Source organism: Hemicordylus capensis, chromosome 4, assembly GCF_027244095.1.
Source record: "Hemicordylus capensis ecotype Gifberg chromosome 4, rHemCap1.1.pri, whole genome shotgun sequence".
NCBI classification, from domain to species: domain Eukaryota; kingdom Metazoa; phylum Chordata; class Lepidosauria; order Squamata; family Cordylidae; genus Hemicordylus; species Hemicordylus capensis.
Window position 1 is genome coordinate 209,476,898 of NC_069660.1, and position 21,815 is coordinate 209,498,712.

General features: G+C 44.2%; 1 protein-coding gene across 1 annotated transcript in view; it reads right to left on the bottom strand.

The window, feature by feature from the left end:
* Positions 1-231: 231 nt before the first annotated feature.
* CAGE1 (cancer antigen 1) overlaps positions 232-21,815 on the bottom strand; it is a 50,193-nt gene continuing 28,609 nt past the window's right edge. Inside the window, exons 12-16 of the mRNA XM_053244404.1 lie at positions 20,109-20,213; positions 19,275-19,345; positions 4,721-4,789; positions 1,905-1,935; positions 232-361 (exon numbers count right to left, since the gene is read on the bottom strand). Of these exons, the coding sequence (XP_053100379.1) occupies positions 254-361; positions 1,905-1,935; positions 4,721-4,789; positions 19,275-19,345; positions 20,109-20,213 (384 nt within the window). The 3' untranslated portion in view covers positions 232-253. The remainder of the gene's footprint in view (positions 362-1,904; positions 1,936-4,720; positions 4,790-19,274; positions 19,346-20,108; positions 20,214-21,815) is intronic.

Genomic DNA, 21,815 nt, shown 5'->3' on the forward strand with positions numbered 1-21,815 from the left:
CTTTTGGGGTCACACTAGAGGAGTAATTTCTTTACCAGAATTTAAATAAGTACTATGTGTTAAGGTTGAAAGAGTATCGCTTTCTTAAACTCACTTGACACCATCCTTGGGAACCAATTCCCAAGAAAGAATTCCCAAACTTGGAGCAGTTCCAAATGTTTCATCATCTCTTAATAAAGAAAACAAAGAAAAAATGAACAAGAAAGAAAATAAAGAAAAAAATGAACAGTGTTTATGCTTTTTATCAACTTTATTATGTCATTTGTAAACACATTTGGCTCCTGTGCTCACATTCACACTGAGCATTTTCAGTCCTCTGTCCATCAGTAACTAAATTGTTTCCATTCAGTTTTTGAAAGTCCTGTAAAATAGTAGGAGAAAATCACAATTCTGCATTTTCCTTTAATATTTTAGTTACTGATGTTTAAATGTGTATATATAAACATGAATAATACTGATACACTAGCTGACCTGGTGCAGAGTATCTGCACCGCTAGTTCTCCCTGTCCCCCACACTTCAGCCTCATTTTGTTCTGCCAGCCCAGTTAGTTCTTCCCCCTGCCTCAGTTCATTCATTCTCTTCCCCACACCGCTCGTTCTCCCTCTGTGGCTGGCCGCTGCTTCCTTTCTGTGGTTGCTTTCGCTCCATGGCTGGTCGGGCTGCTGCCGCTTGCTCTCTGCAGCCGGCTGGCTGAGCTGCCACCACCACTTTTCCTCCGTGGCTGGCCAGGCCACCGCCGCTCTCCTCCATGGCTGACTGGGCCACCACCACTACCTCTCTGTGACCGGCTGGCTGAGCTGCTGTCACTGCTTTGCCTCTGCAGCTGGCTGGGCCACTGCCCCTTCCCCTCCGTGGTTGGCTGGGCCGCCGCCCCTTCCCCTCTGTGGCTGGCTGGCCACCCAGGCCACCGCCCCTTTGCCTTCCCTGGTTGGCCGGGCTGCTGCCTCTTCCCCTCCCCCTCTATGGCTGGCTGGGCCGCCACAGTTGCTTTCCCTCCGCAGCTCGTGGTCCAGGCCACCACTGTTTCTCCACTAGCCAGCCGGACTCCACCACTATTCCCCCCACCCCACCTGGCCCGCCAGCACCGCCATTTACTTGCCTCCCACCCCTGGCTATCTGGCAGCTTTCCAAACTCTTGCAAGAGCTGCCATGCATGGGATTAGCCACATGTGCACTTAAAAGAATTAAATAGATCAGGGTGGATTTGATTTAAATCAAACTGATTTAAATCACGATTTAAATCACTAGCAGGGTGGATAAAAATAAAAAAAATCCGATTTAAATCAAAAAAATCCGACTTAAATAAAAAAAATCGGATTTTTTTATTTAAATCGGATTTTTTTTATTTTTATCCACCCTGCTAGTGATTTAAATCGTGATTTAAATCAGTTTGCTTTAAATCAAATCCACCCTGAAATAGATAGAAGATAGATACTGCTGAAAATCAGTCTGATTTCAGATACTATAAAGATCCAAAATGTAAAAGTGCTGAACTTTGGCTGAAATCAGTAACAAGCAGTTAAACATGTTCTTAACATGGAAAATAATGGAAATTAAAACTTTGATTAGACTATGAAACCTTAACTTTGATTAGACTATGCAGATACGTATTAGAGAGAGATAATATAAGTATATGTAATATGCTAAGTTTTTTAAAAGTGCAAATACAAATGACATATTTATTTAAAATGCTCAGTCAGCCTTATATTAAATCAAAATATCAGAAAAATAAGGGATGGGAATCTGCTGGTCAGCAACTGGATTTCTTGGAACATCCTTTTGTGAATGGAGGATTAATCTTTGTTACTTAGACTGGAAAACTAAGGGGCCAACACTTCCCCTTAGGAGGCCAACATTATCTCAGGGACTTCCATATATTCTAAAGCAATACATTTTGACTTACTTCCTGAATCAGCAAAAACGAACACCTTTGCCTGTGAACATATTAAGAAAGTGCACTCAGACAGAGAGCTCAATGCTATCACACTTGAAAAAATCTCTACAAAAGCTTCTGCACCTTGTTGAAGTTTGAATGGGGGAGAGGTAGCAGAAATTCTAAAGGTCCCTATGCAAGACCCTGGGTGGGACTGTGTTGCAACCCATAACCTGGTCTTTTTAAACTGAAAACTAGTTCCACAGAGGCAGTCAGGACTGAACAAACAGCGGGAGAATAGGAGGTGCTTAACACACTCCAGGCCCACCATATCCCCACTCCAAATATCCAAACAGCTTCTCCTTCTGCAAAGTTATAAATGCAGTTTTTTCCTGCATTTGGAGCTTTGATGGGAAGGGGAGAAACTGTTCAGGATGATTTGGAGCAGAGAGCTGGCGGATGAAGAAAGGGTTAAGTGCCCTAGACACTTGCTACTTCTCTAATCCTAGCTGCCTCTGGAAGCAGCTTTTTGTAGGGGTAACTAATGTCACATATATCTTTGAGTAGCATCTGCTTTGGCCCTAAGGTAAATGGACCTCTAGTTAGTCTCAATTTAAGGGCTGCTTCACACAACATAATTTCTGTTATGTGTGCTCCCCAGTATTTGTGTGTTGGTCTGAGGAGCCAAATATGAGTAAGACCCCATCACAATGCTTGCCTCCATATGATCTCATGACATGGTGGTTGCAAATGTTATTCTGTTTATAAGGAAATGAACTGTTGCAGGTTGTCTTAATGAAGAATGAATTAACTTTCTATCAGCATGTTTTAAATACCTGTTTTGGTAGATGCATCTCAAATGTTACTGGATAAATAGACAGGAGCCTATTTTAGTATACAGAAGTTTGAATTCTCAAGTTGCCTGCTCGTATTTACCACACATTGTGATTATTCACATGCGTATGCAAAACTGGGCTAAGGAAGCCTAGCCTGCTTTTGCATGAGCGTGTGAACTGCTGCAATCAGGCCCAGCCCCAGCGGCACCATGAAGGCAAACCCGTTTGTGGAGCCACCCCGCAAACAGGGTTAGGAAAGCAAGCGCTCTGCTAACCCATTTTGGCAATCTTGTGTCAGCCACGGCTAGCAGACTTGAGGGGGGGAGGGTGCCATTAATGCACCACGCAAGTGCTTATTGGAGCTCGGGGGCGGGGGGAACTTGGGGTGGCATGCCCCAGCCCTTGGAGCTACCAGCAGGTGCTCATCTGGGTGGGCGATCCGCCCACTCAAGGAGGCAGAACTGCTAGTCTGTGGGAAAGATAAGTTTAACCCGCCTTGCTTGCAGTCACAGACCACCCTCTAGCCTTCTCACAGATCATGAGAAGATGCTCATTATCATGGTAACAGTGCCAAGAAAATATCACACAGCTGCACATACTGTATAAATACATTGGAAGAGATACATGCATATCTGTTTTCTTGATAAGATTCTGAGGCAGAAGGGAGGAATACTGCAGATTTCACTTAGATACTCAGGTCCAAACAACACACGATGAGAAACATGTCCCCACCAAGAACAGCACCCTCTGCCGCCCCAGTAATGTCTAGTTAAAGAACAAGCATAATGTGACATAATTGTGCTCAGAGTATTTTTTGCCCCACTGTAAACAGCAGCGAAAGAAGTAGAGTGGGAAAACTTTGAACCCAATGACATCACTTCTCATAATCTCTAATTAAATGTTACCAGGGAGGAGCTAAGGGGAGACTGATCACTAGTTTCTGATAATGTATAGTTGGATCTCAAAGGAGCCCTTTTGATGTAGCAAGGGATTGGAATAATCTCTTATTATGGCTTGGGACTGGGTTACCTGACAGAAAGCCTTGCCCCTTGTGTACCAACATGGATCTTAAGATCTTGCTCTAAGTGCCCCTACCAAACAAGGTGAGGCAGGTGGCTACTAGGGAGAGGGCTATGCCTCATTTATGGAATAGCCTCCTCAGTGAGGTTTGCCTGGCTTCATCACTTTGTTCTTTTAGACACCAAATAAAGACCTTTTTGTTTACTCAGGCTTTTAAAATTTTGATTTTTAAATTTGATTTTTAAAACTGACTTTAAAATAAAGTTTTAAATTGTTTTATGTTGTATATTGTATTTTTTTGTTGTAATGTGTTTTTACTTGATGTTTTAATGTGTTGTAAGCTGCCCAGAGAACAATTTGTTATGGTGGGCCTAACAAATAAAGTTTGTTGTTGCTATTGTTGTTAATTATTATCTTTGAGTTATTTTCTTATAAGTGAAGGTTTGTTCAACAAAGTAGAATTGAACACAATATGAGCTACAGGAGAACCTCAATATTCACAGGGGTTCTGTTCTGGGCTGCAGCTGTGGATATGGAAACTGCGAATATTGAGTAATTGATCTTATGGGGTAACGGGGGTTAGGTTCCCAGTCGCCTGAAAATCGACCAAAAATGGCAGAAAATCAGTCAAATTTTGTGGTGGAGGGGGAAGCTTCGTACCTTGTTCTGCTGCTCCCCCTGAGTTGTACTGTGCCTCCAAAGCAGTGGGTTTTTCTTATTTCTTTTTCTTTCTTTTTCTTGTTTTTTAAAAACTTTTTACAAGGACAGGAGCCATTTTATAGCTCCGTTGAAGAAAATAGCAGCTGGAAATTACCTTTGCAGTCATTTTTTGCTACCTCTGATCCGCGAATACGTGAGGTTCGCATGTCCCCCCCACCCGCTTTTCCACATATGTCAAGGTCAGGTGTTTCTTTCCCAACCGTGGATAACGAGGTCCACCTTACTTCAAAACCCTCCTCTTTTTGAATCTGAAATACATGTGACGTTTACCTCAGTGATCTGGTTTTCATTTTGTAGTTCTTAGTTCTATCTTCCAAATCCTGATTTCTTTTCTCTAAACTGTCAGTAAAAGACAATTTAACTAATTGGTACATTTTTTACATATATACAGTTGCTGTCTACTAAATCACTCTGTTAATGTTTCTGGGCCAAACTACACATTATATCAAGCATGTCATTTGTCTTCATGTGCTTGGTTTCCTCTTGCTCCAAATAGCAGCCATGGGGATGGAAGCTGATCAGGGAGATCACCCTGGGCCCTGAGCTGGGACAGGTCCCACACTGGAGCAGCCTGCCCTCCAAAATTTACCTTCCTCCCCCACTGCCTGGTGGGCTGGCCTGTAGCTGCAGGAGCTGCGCACAGGCTTGCCTGCTAATAGAAAGGCTCCTTGCAGCTACCCTGCTTCAGCTCCCTCTCTGCCCCGAGACTCAGCTGTTTGGCAAGTGGGAGGAGCTTCCAGAGGCCTCTCTGCCAGCGCAGGCCTCACTGAGTCCCTGGTCCCTGAAGCTCTCCAGTCTGGACTGGAGGCAGAGTGGCCAGCGCTGGCTGCCCACCTGAGTGTTGTGTACACCCTCTACTCTCCCTGCCCTGCAGCCTTGAGCTGTGCTGAGAGTTTGTGCCTTCCTTCTCCTCCTCCTCCAAGCCAGCAGAGCAAGGTATGGGAAGATAAGGAGCTCTTTCGCTGTAGTCTCAGCAGAGATGGTGGCGAACGAGCTCCTTACATGGGCCCACCTTCCTCCCAAACGCTACAGATTGGGCATGTGCGCAGAATTGGCCTGATCTGTAAAATTGGGGAGGAAGGTGGACCTGTGTAAAGTGCTCTATCGCCACCTCCAGCGCCCATCATCCTGCCACCTCTAGTGCCCAACCGTTTGGGAGGTGGGAAGAGCTCTCGCTTCCGTCCCCGCTGCTGCACAGTGGCAGCGGTAAAAGTAAGAAAAACAGATCCCCCCTGAATCCCTGGAAATGACTCCATGAACCTGGAAATGACTCCCCAAACCTGCCAAAAACCCACCCAATTATTATTTTTTACTCTCCAAACCATGAATGCTCGGGTTGCGGTTTGCAAGGGTGGTCACAATTTCTCAGTCACAGATACTCAAATCCGCAATTGGGAAACCCATTATAGGCGAGAGGGATGACCGTAAGTCAACAGTCAGCATGATTTTGTAATCATATGACATGTTAAGCCCCCCCCCCCCCCCCGCAAATTTTAATTCACCCCCAGCCCCGCACCCCGCTAGGGACAGCCCTGCCTACATTGTGTGGGGAGAGGGGTTGAACACTCTGCCCCACTGCCACAGTTCCAGTTTGGATGACTCCCCACCCCAGAACTTCTGTTTGATCTGCGAGGGAAGCTGCAATTGGTACTATATTGTGCCTTGTCAAACAATCATTTTAATTCTCCTTTCAAATGATTGCAGAGGAACTTCAGCAATGCTATGAGTCCCTCATGTAAAAGCAACCAGGGTTTCAGATGCATGTTCACCAGGGTAATTATGCTTCTGGGAGCTGATGGAGAAAAGCAGGTTGTAGCAGTGTTGAAGGGGGACATGGCCACTCACCCCCTTTTCTACTTCACGCCAGTCAACTCAGAACTGCAACCCTTTCGAAGCAGTGTTAAAGCAAAGTTGTTGTGACTTTGCCAAGCATACAGTATTTGCTCACATATCTCATAGTTTGTCTCGGAGCTCCAGCAAAAAATGTTTGCTTGAAAGTAGGTTCTACCAAGTTTGATGGATCATACTTCCTATAGCAGTATGCTTTTGAGTTTGTTTTTGATGCTGCTTGTTGCTGTGTAGTTTTTTAATTGAGGAACAGAAAAACTGATAGCAAATATGATTAGGATTGCACATTTCTAGGAAAAATGTTTGTTTGGAAATACTTCCCTTTTGTTCTAGAAACCTTTTCCTTACAACTCTGATGTGTGGAGACTCTCTGTAGTTAGTACTGAAGGAAATGCCACATGCACCCACTTTGCATGTTTATCCTGAGTTAAGGGACAAAATACACCTTATGCTTCAGCCACAGGTATGGAATCAACGGCATCTCCATTACATAGTGCCTTTGGAAAGGGGTACTTTGAGGTAAAGAAAAGACAAGAGGAAGAGGGTGCTTGACTCTTCTACTACTACCACTCAGTGGTAGGTGCCCTTACATGCTGCAGCCATCAGTCAGGGCTTCCCTAGATATGGCTGCCATCACATGTAACTTTCCCTCAGAGTGTCAGCATGGATAAAAGGTGTCTGGTGTGAGCCTGGACCAAATTAAGTCCTGGTGTTGCACTTTTAGACTGCTTTCAGACAAAAGCAAACAACAGTAATTTTCAACCACAGTGAATGTGAAGCTGAATGTTTCCTCCTTATTTTATTTATTTATTACATTTATAAACCGCCCCATCCAGAGGCTCTGGGCAGTGTACAACAAAAACACAGCAGCTATTTGATGGAGTGGGAATTCTTTCACATTCTTCTGGAGTGACTGCTAAAGCTTTATAAAACAGCTGCTGTTGAGAATTTAATATCAGCCCAATATTCAGTTCAAAAGTATCTAGTTTGGAGTGGTGGTCATTCTGGCAACCACTATAAACATCACAGCGCAAAAATGTGGTGCAGTGGTTATAGTGTTGCACTAGTCCAAGGTTGGGCAAACTTGGCCCACTAGCTGTTGTTGAATGGCAGCTCCCATCATCCCTGGCCACAACTGTGCCTGAGGAATTATTCATTCATTCATTCATTCATTCAGTTTCTATACCACTCTTCCAAAAATGGCTCAGGGATGATGGGAGTTGTAATTCAACAACAGCTGGAGGGTCAAGTTTGCCCAACCCTGGAACTGGGCCAGTGAGACTGAAGTTCAAATCCCCAATCAGTCATGAAACTCACTGGATGACTCTCGGCCAATCACTTAGTTCTCAGCCTAACCTACCTCACAGGGTTGTTGTGAGGAAAAACAGAACCATGTACAACCACTCTGGGGTCCAGTTTCCAGACTGAACTGCATGTTGAAGGAAAATGGAGCTTCTATACACAGCAGTTCTCACAGGATTCTTTTGAATACTTATGCCTCTATTTTCCATCTGCACTAGGGAGTGGAACATTGCCAGTTGTCTGTATCTACCCTGTCTCGACCTGCCCTCAACTTATTTAATTCAGTGGGTAGTTGCATACTGCAGATGCACATCTTCTGCAGTAACTCAGAAGTTAGTAGTTCTCTAATGTCCTTTTAAGGCATTGTCACTCACTGACACCCCAATACACAATACCACCAAAGAACAGTTAGTTCCTATAAATGGTTTGGTCTATGTAGATGAAAAAGTGCCCAGGATAATCCAAACATGGATGGGTTTTCCCCTTGTCTGGACATGTTTGGCCAGATTTTGTGATGTCGTTTATGGGTCAGAGATCATCTGAAGTTCATTCATACCAGTTCTGATACCCTTGGTAACAAATTGAAGGTCATCTACATCACACTTTTGCAAGATATCTGAAAAAAAAATATTTTTTTTTGCTAACCTTACAGTTGATAGGATACAAAGTCATCTAATCTCTGCTTGATGCTTGCCCTTTGCTAAAAAGTTAATTCACACCTATTCTTGTATACTTGGTAACTTAACACACTGATGACCAACTGTGCATCCTACGTTTGCAAGATTCTGCAAAATAGCCTTTTGATAACAAGATGCAGTTATTTTGAGATGTGAGTTTTTGGCATTTAAACCCCCAGGATCAGAGAAGTCGGAATGGGAACAATATTTTAAATGCACAATCCTACTTTCTCCAACATTCATCGTTCCCCTCTTCTCGGAAGGAAAGCCAATTTACAGCAGTGAGGTAGGGATGTGCACGAACTGGTTCGGCGTTCTATTCACAGACTACTGAACCAGTTCGAAAGACTAGCGTTCAAGCTGGTTCAAAGGGGGGCGGGTAGCTTCAAGGTGTAGGGAGGTTGTCCTTATCTCTCCCACTGCGTTTCCTCCAGTGCTGCTTCCAAAACCGCTGAAGCTGGGCAGATGTATAGCCTCTTGCCACCCTGGTCAGAGTAATACCGGAAGTGGCCAGCACATGTGTGCATGTAACGCACGGGCGCTAGACACTTCAGATGACTTCAGCACTGACAGGGGCAGCAAGAGGGTATACAGCCGCCCCGCGACAGCAGTTTTGGAAGCAGCACCAGAGGAAACGCAGTGGGGGAGGTAAGGATAACCTCCCTGGTAGCCTTGAAGCTACCCACCACCACTTCTTGGGAGTGCACGGAACCAGTTCTGTGCATATCCCTACAATGCGGGTAACATATGAGTAAACATGAATAGGAGTGGCTTTTAGTTTTGAAAATTAAAAAGGGTAGAAGATTGTAATAGTGATAAAGTTGGGCTTGTGTTTCCCCCCCCCCTTCCCTTAAGAAGAGAACTCAGTGACCAAAAATAAAGTAGTGCAACTTCAAAGATGTGCACAGGTGCAGAAGAGGGGCATGCATATCCCTGGGAGATGTGCCATCATCTACATGCCATCATCTACCACTCCTCCTCAAGTTGCACTGTGGTGGTCCATCTACACCTTTCCTTGTGCAGGTTGTTTGATTAGTATTTTTAAGTCAAAATAAATTAGATTAGGATGTTTTACAAGAGTAGCATAAATCCCACACTGGGCGCAAAAATCCCTCATAACTATCAGTGTTCACGATGGAACAAACCACCACCACCAAATAATTATATACCACTTTTCAACAAAAGTTTCCAAAGCGGTATGGACAGAGAAATAATAAATAAGATGGATCCCTGTCCTCAAAGGGCTTACAGTCTAAAAAACGCCATGTGGAAGGACCATTAGTTTGGATGCTGCCCAATGTATGTAATCAATATCTTTAATATTTGAATACTCTCTAATTGCATTTGCTAAATTATCAATCAACATTGTAAAAAGAGCAAAGAATAGAATGTAATCTAGTCATATGCCTCTTTCCAATGCAGTGTCTTTAGGTTCATGTCCTAGGCAACTTGGCTTTGTGATATTTATAGCAGATTAAAATCTATGTTAAAAATTTAGCTCCTACTGCAATTTTCTCCAAGACAAAATATAATTAAGCTTTTCCCACTTTATCAGACATCTTTGTGGCATTTAGGAAGGCAAATACCTCCTTTTGGAAGCTTCCTAATAGTGGATGATTCAGTCATTAAAGGTATAGAGAGATGGGTCTGTGATCTGCTTGTAGACCGCATGAGTGACTTGCCTGCCTGGTGAAAAGGTGGTGGACATCATGCAGCATCTAGATAGGCTGTTAGGCAGCGCTGGGGAGGAATCAGCTGTCGTGGTGCACATCGGCACCAACAATATTGGGAAATGTAGTTGGGAGGTCCTGGAAGCAAAATTGAGGCTGCTAGGTTTCATATTGAAGTCCAGGACCCTCAAGGTAACATTCTCAAAAATGGTATCTGTTCTGTGCACAGGGCCAGCAAAACAGGCATTGCTGAAGGGTCTCAATACATGGATGAAATGGTGGTGCTGGGAGGAGAAATTTTGATTTGTTAGGCACTATGATACATTTTGGGACAAGACAAGCCCGTACAAAAGGGACGGGCTCCACTTGAACCAACATGGAACCAGGCTGCTGGTGCTTAAAATCAAAAAGGTTGTAGAGCAGCTTTTAAAATGATGCCTGAGGGATAGCCGACAGGAGCTGGGCAGTATCCAGTTTGGCAAATGCCATAACTTAAGGAGCGAGGGTGCAAATGCTTCAGATAAACTAGAAGGGGACAGAGTAAAACCATGTAAAGAGCAGACAGAAGGATATGCTAGCTGGTCAAAGAAATCAAATTGGCTATAAAAAAGATAGCACACACCAGGTAAAAGATTTGGCGTACAGGTGCTTATATGCCAATGCCAGAAGCCTCTGAGCCAAGATGGGCAAGCTGGAGTGCTTGGTGGCTAATGAAAACATAGCTATAGTGGGTATAAAGGAAACATGGTGGAACAGTGAGAACCAGTGGGATATTGTTATTCCTGGATATAAACTCTATAGAAAAGACAGGGAGTAGCATTGTATAATAAAGAAGGTATAGAATCTTACAAACTAAAAAATGTAGGAAGACTGGAGTCCTCCACAGAAATACTGTGGATGACAACACAAGGCCAGAAAGGAAATATGTTACTAGGAACGTGTTATTGCCCTCCTGATAAAAATGCTGACAGTGACTGGGAGTTGCAGAAAGAAATCAGGGAGGCATCAGAGATAGGGCTGTAATAATGGGTGACTTCAATTACCCACACACAGACTGGGTAAATTCACATGGAGGTAAGACAAAGAGGCCACATTTTTAGATACGCTGAATGACTGTGCCCTAGAACAGTTGGTCATAAAACAAACCAGAGAAGAGGCGACCTTGGACTTAATCCTGAGTGGTACATAGGAACCAGTGCAAGATGTCAGTGTCGTGGAGCCTTTAGGGAACAGTGACCATAGTGTGATCACATTCAGTAAACATGCAAGGACAGAATCACCAAGGAAGTCTAACACAGACACTTTGAACTTCAGAAGAGGAAACTTCTAAAAAATGAGTTTGGTGGAAAGAAAACTGTAAGGAAAAATCAGGAGAGTCACTTCATTCCAGAATGCATAGAGTTTATTAAAAACTACAATAATAGAAGCCTTGTTAGAATGTATACCTAAAAGGAGGAAAGGTGCCACAAACAGGGCTGCCCTTAGGGCATGGCAAAAAACGGGATGCACGCCAAATGGAAGGAAATGGGACAGAAAAAACACCGTGCAAAGGTGGATGCTCAAAGACCATAGAAATGCTATCGGTGGCGGAAACACTGCAAAAATGGCCAAAATAGCACTGCTGTAACTGCAAAAATAGCCAAGGATCTGAGTGGAGGGAAAAAAGAAGGCAAGACACTTGTATCCTAGAAACAAATCCAAGATGCTATATTATAAATGGGGGTAATGAACCCATATCAAACATGGTCTAGAAAACTAGAATCGATAACAACAGTCTAGCAGAAATTCTGCACATGCATATATCCAAATATTGTAACACATATAGTTGATCATAACAAGGAATATACATATAACTAAGCACATGAATGTATTACAACACAATGTATATTAGTCCATATGAGGAGAGATGGAAGAATGAACACTCAGTCATAGATGAAAAATCCAAAAGAGTGACCAAGCACTAATGGAGTAGATGATGTCTAAACATGCATGTAGAAAAATATAGCATCAAAAAGGAATGAAACTTCTTGCCAGGCTGGAGAAGATCCTGTGAGAAAGTCCTATAGGCTAATCCGGAATTCTTAAGCCCATTTCGGATGGTCCTTCATCAGAGCATATTTATTCTGTAACAATAAGATAAAAACCAACAGGTCTCCCAGCCGAGGATTTTCATAGATAGTCATAATGGTGTTAACACTGTCCTCCCCCTTGTACATAAAGCAATACATACCAACTTTCTTCCTGTTTAAACTTACAATCTTTATAGAGGCGACCTTTCCTCTTACATCTTGCTGAAAAGAAAATGCTTACTAATTAAGCCGTGAGGCTTGAAAATATATAGTCCGACACCAATTAAGAGAATTCTAGTCAGGTGGAGCCGCCTACAAATTGGTCTTCCAAGACGCTACCAAGCACATAAAGACATCAGCTGTATACTATCACCCCATTCATAAACAAGACAACTTATCTTAGCTTACAAATTGTCAACATCATCATCCTGCTAAAACTGCCAAAGCAGTGAGCCATCCCACCACAATTCACTCTGCTTTTCAGATCATTAGTATAGCGTGTTATGGACAGAGTGTTGCAATTAAATGTTGCAAGAACCACTATCTTAAATTGATTAATTCAAATGTTACAAAATACAGCAACATCCTCTCTAATAAAACGCTTGGTGTCCGTCCGTGGACGGACACCAAGCGTGTGTTCGTGCCTCCCATGGCGGTTCTGGGCATGCGCGAAGCGCATGCCCAGAACAGGCCAGGGAGCCACGACCTCCAGCACCCGGCGGACATCTTGGACGGCCACAAGCGGCCGCCCTGAAGAAGCCAGAGAAGCGCCGGCGGGGGAAACTGGCCGAGGCGGCGGCAGAGCCGCCACCTCGCCCAGAAGAGACAGCGACCAAGCTGGGGAGACGGGGGACGGAATGGAGGCCAACGGAGGCCGGCGGGACAGAGCCGACCGTGAAGGGCCCGGGCCGGCCGCGGAGGATGGCAGCGGCGCCTCCAGAGACCGCCCGGCCAGTGATTGAGGGGGGAAGAGGCGGCAGGGGAAGCCTGTCCTCCCGCCGCCCGCTCACCCGCCCTCCCAGCTTCCCAAAATCCCCTTCCCCGCTCCTCCCCCCAATTGATTACGGGCCAAAAGGGCCCATGAGAAGGCCGTCGCCCCCGCCTATCGCCCACCCACCCACCCAGCTGCCCGAGCCCACCTTACCCGCTCCAGCCCGCGATAGTCGGGCGAAGAAAAAAAAATTATTTGCACAGTGGAAGTGAGGAGCTCAGGAACAGAGCTCCTCTCTGTGCTATGCTGCTGCCCAAACTGCCGCTATGGACGAAAGGACGCAACGTCCTTTGCGTCCATAGCGGCAGTTTGGGCAGCAGCATAGCACAGAGAGGAGCTCTGTTCCTGAGCTCCTCACTTCCACTGTGCAAATAATTTTTTTTTTCTTCGCCCGACTATCGCGGGCTGGAGCAGGTAAGGTGGGCTCGGGCAGCTGGGTGGGCGGGTGGGAGATGGGCGGGGGCGACGGCCTTCTCATGGGCCCTTTTGGCCCGTAATCAATTGGGGGGAGGAGCGGGGAAGGGGATTTTGGGAAGCTGGGAGGGCGGGTGAGCGGGCGGCAGGAGGACAGAGGGAGGAGGGGATAATGGGGAAAAAAAAAAAAAACCAGAGAGAGAGACAAAGAAAAAAAAACACTTTAAAAAAACCACTTAAAGGCGGGAGAGAAAGCTAGCGCCCGTTATCATAACGGGCTTAAAAATACTAGTATATAATATATAACATGTAACATCTCCTTCCTAATTGTAGATCACAAAACTCTCATATACAAATGATAGGTAACAACCTATCTTTGAGCATCCACCTTTGCACGGTGTTTTTTCTATCCCATTTCCTTCCTTAGGGCATGGCAAGCAGGGCAACTGCCCCTGGCCCCGCTCTTTTAACCCCCATTAGAATTAACTGGAAGGGGGCCATGCACTGGCAGATTTGCCGCAGGCCCTGACCCCCGCCAGGGCTCTCGAAGGACAGCCCTGGCCACAAAGTCCGGGAGGATGCCAGCATGGCTGACAAGTAAAGTCAAGGAAGCTATAAAGGGGAAGAAGACTTCCTTCAGAAACTGGAAGGCCTGCCCAAATGAAGAGAACAGAAAGGAATACAAACTTTGGCAAAATAAATGCAAGGAGACAATAAGGGATGCAAAAACAGAGTTTGAGGAACTTTAGCTAAAAGCATCAAGGGGAATTACAAAAAAATATTTAAATACATCAGAAGCAGGAAACCTTCCAGAGAGGCAGTTGATGAAGGAGTGAAAGGGATTATTAAGGAGGACATAGAGATTGCAGAGAAGCTAAATGAGTTATTTGTATCTGTCTTCACGGCAGAGGATACTAAGTGTATACCTGTGGATTGGTAACTGACTGAAGGACAGGAAACAGGTTAAGTATAAATGGACAGTTCTCTGAGTTGATCCAAGTAACAAGTGGGGTCCCCCAGGGATCTGTACTGGGACCAGTACTCTTTAACTTGTTCGTAATGATTCATAAATGATCTAGAAGTTGGGGTAAGCAGTGAAGTGGCAAAAATTGCAGGTGACACTAAACTATTTAGCGTAATGAAATCATAAGCAGTTTGTGAGGAGCTCCAAAAGGATATCTCCAAACTGGGGGAGTGGGTGACAAAATGGCAAATGCAGTTCAGTGTAAGCAAGTGTGAAGTGATGCACATTGGGGCACAAAACCCCAATTTCACATATACACTGATGAAGTCTGAGCTGTCACTGACTGACCAGGAGAGGGATCTTGGAGTCATGGTGGACAGCTCATTGTAAGTGTTGACTCAGTGTGCAGCAGCTGTGAAAAAGGCAAATTCCATACTAGGGATCATTAGAAAGGGGATTTAAAATAAAAATGCTAATATAATGCCCTTACGCAAATCTGTGGTGCGGCCACATTTGGAGTACAGGCAAACCCCATTACTCACGGGGGTTCCATTCCTCAACTACTACTGCGAGTAACAAAACTGCGAGTAATGAGGAATTATCCCTAGGGGAAATGGGAGCTTAGGTTCCAGAATGGACAAAAAGGGTGAAAAGATAACAATAAACAACAACAGAGGTGAGAATAATTTATAATGTACCATGCTCCATGGGGTCTACATGTGCCCAGGAATGCCCCCCCAAACCATGAAAAACCATGGGAAAAAATGCCTTTTAAAAAAAGAGCCACAAAATGGCTCCTCCTGACAAAAATGGTGGCCAGAAGTTACCTCTGTGCTTCTGGCCCTCTTGGAACTGTGGATACATGGGTTTTAACCCTTCTGTAGCCACAGATAATGAAATTGGGTGTTAATTAGACACCCGCAAATATGCAGAACTGCAAATAGTGGTTCCATGAGTAATGAGGTTTGCCAGTATACATATATACTGTGTATATATACTGTGTACAGTTCTGGTCGCCATACCTCAGAAAGGACATTACAGAACTGGAGAAGGTGCAGAAAAGGGCAACCAAAATGATCAGGGGCTCAGAGCACCTTGCATATGAAGCTAGGCTACAACACCTAGAGCTTTTTATTTAGAAAAAAGACGACTGAGATGACATGATAGAGGTATATAAAGTTATGTATGGTGTGGAGAGAGTTAAATTTTTCTCGCTCTCTCATAACACTAAAATATGTCATCTCATGAAACTGATTCCCAAGAAATTTAGGACTGACAAAAGGAAGTATTTTTTCACACAACGCATGATTAACCTATTGAACTCTCTGGCACAAGATGAGGTGACAGCCACCAGCCTTGATGGCTTTAAGAAGGGCTTAGATAAATGCATGGAGGGCAAGTCTCTCAATGGCTACTAGTCTGAGGCCTATAGGCCACCTCCAGCCCAAGAGGCAAGATGCCTCTAAATACAAGTTGCAGGGGAGCAACAGCAAGAGAGAGGGCATGCCCTCAGCTCTTGCCTGTGGGCTTCCCAGAGGCATCTGGTGGGCCACTGTGTGAAACAGGATGCTGGACTATAAGCCTTGGGCCTTGTCCAACAGTGCTGTTCTTATGTTCTTGTATACAGGTGGACCTCAATATTTGTGGGGGTTCTGTTCTGTGGCTCTACCGCGAATATTGAAACTGCAAATATTGAATAATTGATCACGGGGGTTAGGTTCCGGGTCAGCCATTTATGGCTGAAAACGGCTGATTTTCACAGGGGTGGAGGGGAATGCCTTGCCATTCTCTGCTGCTCCCCCCAAGTCACACTGTGCCCCTAAAGTAGCCAAAAACTGGCCTAATAGGCCGATTTTCATGAGAAGGAGTGCCTTTATGGCCTCTGCTGCTCCCCGCAAGTCACATTGTGCCTCTAAGAAGTGATGGGAAAGTAGCCAAACAGTGGCTGAAAACTGGTAGGAAATTGCATTTTTAAAAAAAATGGGAGCCATTTTGTGGCTCTGAGTCCTACAATGACGGCCAGAGATGACCTCCATGGTCATTTCCAGCCAGCCCCCACCTGCGGATACGCAAGGTCAACGTGTGTGTTTTTCTGCATACGCTGAGGTCAGGTGTCATCTTCCCAACCACGGATACGCAAAACTGGATAATGAAACTGCAGATAAGGAAGTCCAGGTGTGTGTGTGTGTGTGTGTGTATCTTTTTTTCGTGTTGTTACAATTAATTGCTTTTTGAACATATGCCCTTTAAAAAACCCAGCTTGATCTTTGTAGTATATCTATGTAAAATATGACAGAGTCTTTTAGCCAATGCAGTTAGAGTTATTTTAAAATTGTGATTTAATAATGCTAGTGGGCAATAAGATTTAATGTGTCTTAGATCTGTTCCTTCCTTAAGTATAATACACCCTCACTCTGTGAAAATATTCAGAGTATTTTCGTTATCATTTCATTCATTAGCTTCATTAATATAATTACCAATTCATTCTAAAATTTCACAAAATTCAGCAGTTAAGCTATTTAATACTAGATCTTTGGGGAAAATAGATGATCAATAATTAATACTAACTTTCCCCCGAGTAGTATCCATATTTAATATATTTTTAATCATAGTTCTGAGAAGGAATATTTTCTTTTTGATCTCTTGTCAGTCAATGAATTAAAATTACAGGCTCTGCAAGTTCAGAAACACTTCACTAACCCTCAGCGACATGTTTTCGAACTTGCAGAGCCCTTTCGGAACGCTAGAAGTGTGTGTGCAGGGGGGAAAGAGGAGTTGCTCAAGGGCTCCCATTGTACCCCCGCAGCCCCTTGAAGCACAATTGCTTCATTAGTCAGAATGTCAGCCACAGAAAGGATTTTTCCTTAACCACCCCACCTAGTTTCCCCAGTCGATCCATATACATGAGTAAAGCCCTTTGAGTACCATTATAGATATGGCTTTGAAGAAATTACACAAGTTGCATGGAGACCACAGGACAGAGTATAAATATAGTAATGTAAACCTAGCTGGGACGGGCGCAGAGCATCTGCCCTGCTTCTCCCCCCGCCTGCCTGCGCGATTTCTGCCTGGTGAGCTGGAAAGCCACCTCCTACTGCCCTCCAATTCCCAGCAGCTGGGCCGCCGGGCTGCCTGCTCCCGGCGGCTGGGTCAGCCGCCTCCTGCTCCTGCTGTTGCTTGCTCTGGCCAGCCGGCCAGCCGGCCACCCACTGGCGGGAGCAGCCCACTTCTTAGCCTGCCTGTGGCTTCTGGCTGGTGGGCTGGCCGGAAAGCTGGCCCGCCACCACCTCCTCCTGCCCACCCACCAATTCCTTTGTACATAGTCCAGAAACTGCAGCTTGTACAGAAGGCATCAGATAGGTTGGTCTCTGGGGTTACCGGAAGAGATCACATTATACCCACTTCAAAAGAACTACACTGTTGCCAATAAGTTTCCAGGAGAAATACAAAGTGCTGGTTATGACCTAAAGCCCTGAATGGCTTGGGTCCAAGGTATTTAAGAGTTCTTCTTCATGAACCCCACCGCCTATTAAGAGCATCTGGGGAGGTCCGGTTGCAGTTGCCACTGGCTCAGTTGGTGGCGATTCTAAACCGGGCCTTTTCTAGCTTTGCCCCAAGACTTTGGAATGCACTTCCTAATGAAATTAGAGCCTCCCTTTCTCTTGATGTTCTTCAGAAGGACCTGAAGACATGTTTGTTTAGTCAGGCTTTTAGTTTATAGTTTTAAAGTTTACAATTTTAGAGTTTATCTGTATTTTAAACTGTTTTAATTGTGTTAAATTTTTAATTGTTGTGTTTTTAGATTGCCCCCTCTCCCCCTTTTATTTCAATAAGATTACAACAGTGCATATAAACTAATCAAGGACAGCAATTATATATGTGAATATGACTGGAAAAGAAAAATCCCTCAAGCATAACTTTAACATACTGAGGCACTTCACATGATTGGTGTGAAGCGCCGGGAGGGTCAGTGCACGGAGAGCAGATGTAGCCCACTCTCCCCACACACAAGCAGTCACTCATTGCTGGGAGTCTGGAATGGCCGCCCAGATGAATGGCTGCTCTGGTTGGGTGCTCCTGCACCTGGACGCAGCTCCATTAGGAGTTCCAGGGATTAGGGGAGTGCCACCGTGTGGCACCCCAAACCCCAGGAAGGCACCGTGCGAGTGTGCGGTGACTTCCTGGGGTCCCCCCTCCCCTCCAGCCCGGATGTGCCAGCCGCGGTGGCTGACACACGGTCGAAAAAATGAGGTTAACGGAGTGCTTGCTCTGTTAACCTCATTTAAGGGGAGGGGTTGTTAGACGGGCTAGCCGCCAGGGAACCACCAGCCTTGCCCGCGAGCCCGGTGGTTCCCATGATTGATCAAAACTGGGCTGGCCTGCGGTAGCCAGGTTTTGATCAATTGTGTGAATAGCTTCAATAAAATACAACCTACCTAGGAAAAAAGAAATGGGGCGGACAGTGGGGGAAACCACCTTCTTGTAAGATTATATAGAAGTTTTAATATATAAAAACTTATACACTAATTTTTATATAAGTATATCTATATAATAGATATATAAGTTTTTAGATTGTGAACCACCCGATTTTTATTTTATTTTAGGGGTGGTGGTTCACAATCTAAAAACTTATATATCTATTATCGAGTTTGGTAAGATATAGGATATATGTTTTGAATAATTATAACAAGGGTTAATTGTATAGTTAGTGATTCGCGCTGATTGGTGAGCTGGAAGTCAATTTTTGCTTAACTGGATGTAATGAGATTTTCAAGATATTGTTAAAATCAATAAAAATTTAAAGCAAAAAAAAAAAAAAAGATTGTGAACCACCCAGGATTTGCATATGAGGCAGTATTAAAATGTGTTACATAAATAAACAAACCTACTATGATATTTGGGAATTGGCTAGCTCAAGTTTCTGGTCAGCACATTCAATGATTTCCTCATATGATGTCACCTTTTAAAATAAAACCAGAAAATGATTAAGGCAGTATAGTGTATAAAATCAGCCAATGTTATCTTTGTCAAAGATAGCCTATCATCTTCATATCACTGATAACCAATATGTGGAGCAGCATCCATATGAACACTGCATACAAAAGGCATATGTTAGTCATTTTATACATACCAAGAATCTCACTGAAGCTTTGGGACTAATTAATTGAGCTAAATGGGCTGAGACTGGACCTTATGGAGATGTATGCAGTATTACTGTGCTTTTTCATATTGCTGGAACTATTAACTGGACAGGGACTTTACCACTGCATGAGGAAGGAAATGGGAAGAAACTGGGTAAGCTGAAGGCGCTTGGAGAGGGGGGGGGCGTGGGTTGATCTTCTTCACCATGACAGGGATTTAAAAAAATATTTTTAGAACAAGCTGAGTTGATTAGATGGTGCACGTTCCCTGGGCAGAGGACTGTGACATATGAGCTGTCTAGGATTGCAAACCTTTTTCTCCTGCCCCTCAGGCTCTGCTCTGAGCCTTTAGCAGCAGTCCAGGGAAGGCACTGGTCTTCTACTTGCTTGGTTCTTAGTTCTAGCAGCCCAGCAGTCATTCTGAGGGTCTGGCCATATTTGACATAAAAGAGGCACTTCCGTTTGGAAGAACATCTCTAGGGTATTGGTTTGTGTCCACGTGTAAGCTGACCCACAGCAACAATGTTTTGGAAATTATCGAGTCTAACAGTCTTGTCAAGTAACATCAATATGTACTCTCACCTTGCACATCAAGCTACCCAGGTTCTTCTGAAGCTTGTCATTTTCTTCAGTGACCTTTTTGCATGCTTCTTCTTTGGATACCAGATTATGTTCCAATTCTTTAATCTTGGTTGTTTTGGTTTGGTTTTTTGGAAAAAAAAGGATATCTAACTGTTAAATCTGGCCAAGAGAGTAGACACAGGTTTTCAAACTTTTCACACACTCTGTTTCTGTTCTGTTGCTGCCGCTTCCTTGTGTGACGCAGGGGTAGGGGGTGTAGGGGGACCACTGGGACAGTTGCTGACATAACTTTGACTTGTTTATCTAGCAGCTATCTACATCATGTAGCCTGTGTGTACTGTTGAGTATGTGCTGAATCATATCTAGTTTGTCTTTGCTGTAAATCCTTGAGGTGGCCATCAACTAAAATAATAAATGTGGCAGGCAGCATGAAGCCTTTGGATTTGTCTGGCCTTGCATAAATACTAAGAGCCTTGCCTGATGCCTTTGCCTAGTCAAAAAAGCAGCATCTTTGGCTTGCACCAGTTCAGGTTCCAGTGCCAGCAGCCACTGCCTCAAGAACCTTGAAGGGTCCTGCACAAGAAGCTGGAATGCACACACTCAGGGGCATATGGGGATTTGGCACTGCTTCCTACAGCTCCGGGGCACTTTCCAGATTACACATTACAACAGTGTCACTGTGTATAAGTGTACTTCTGTACTTCCTGTGTTGTGACACTGCAGTCCCTGCGCTGACAGCAAGGTCATGTTCATATTTCCGATGCCGCCTTTTGGATTTTATCTTTGTGTTATAGTGCTACAACATTGCATGTAAGTCACAAAAAAGTAGCTGTATTTTCCTGTTGGAGTAGGAGGTTTGCATAAGCTAGAAAAGACTGCTGCCCCTGCTGGTGGCTTTGCACAACAAATGGCTTGACCTTTTATTTACATTTTCAATACGATCCTGCCAAGCCGAAACATTTTACCACTGTTGTAGCATGTAATCTGGAAAGCGCCCAGCCTGGTTCTGGCACTTCCTGGTCCTGACAGGAATGGTGTAGTGGTTAGAGTGCTGGACTAGGACCGGGGAGACCCGAGTTCAAATCCCCATTCAGCCATGAGACTTGCTGGGTGACTCTGGGCCAGTCACTTCTCTCTCAGCCTAACCTACTTCACAGGGTTGTTGTGAGGAGAAACTCAAGTATGTAGTACACCGCTCTGGGCTCCTTGGAGGAAGAGCGGGATATAAAATGTAAAATATAAATAAATACATAAATAAATAAATAATATATATATATTTATCAGACTCCTTCTGTCTTCTCCTCCAAGACTTTCCATTCTCTTTTAAAACATATGCTTTTCTGATTCATTCTAGCTCCTTCTTATCAAACACATCATGACTTCTAATTTTCAAATTAATCCTCCCCATTCTAGTCTTTGTAATCCTTTACAAGAGACCACATTATCATTGTGCTAGCCCATCTAAAGCCATTAGAGGCTTGGCAGCAGTAGGAGAAACCTGTCCATATAAACTGCATTTCCTAGGATATAACCTAGGATCAGCTGGTGCAGTCCATAGATCTTTCTAGGAATGTGCCCATTACCATGTTTTCCTTGAAAGCGAATACTTCTCCAGTAAAGTAGTGGACTAAGTGTGACTGGAATGTGGATTAGAAATATAGGAAGCTGCTTTCTACTGAGTCAGACCATTGGTTCAGCTTGGTTAGT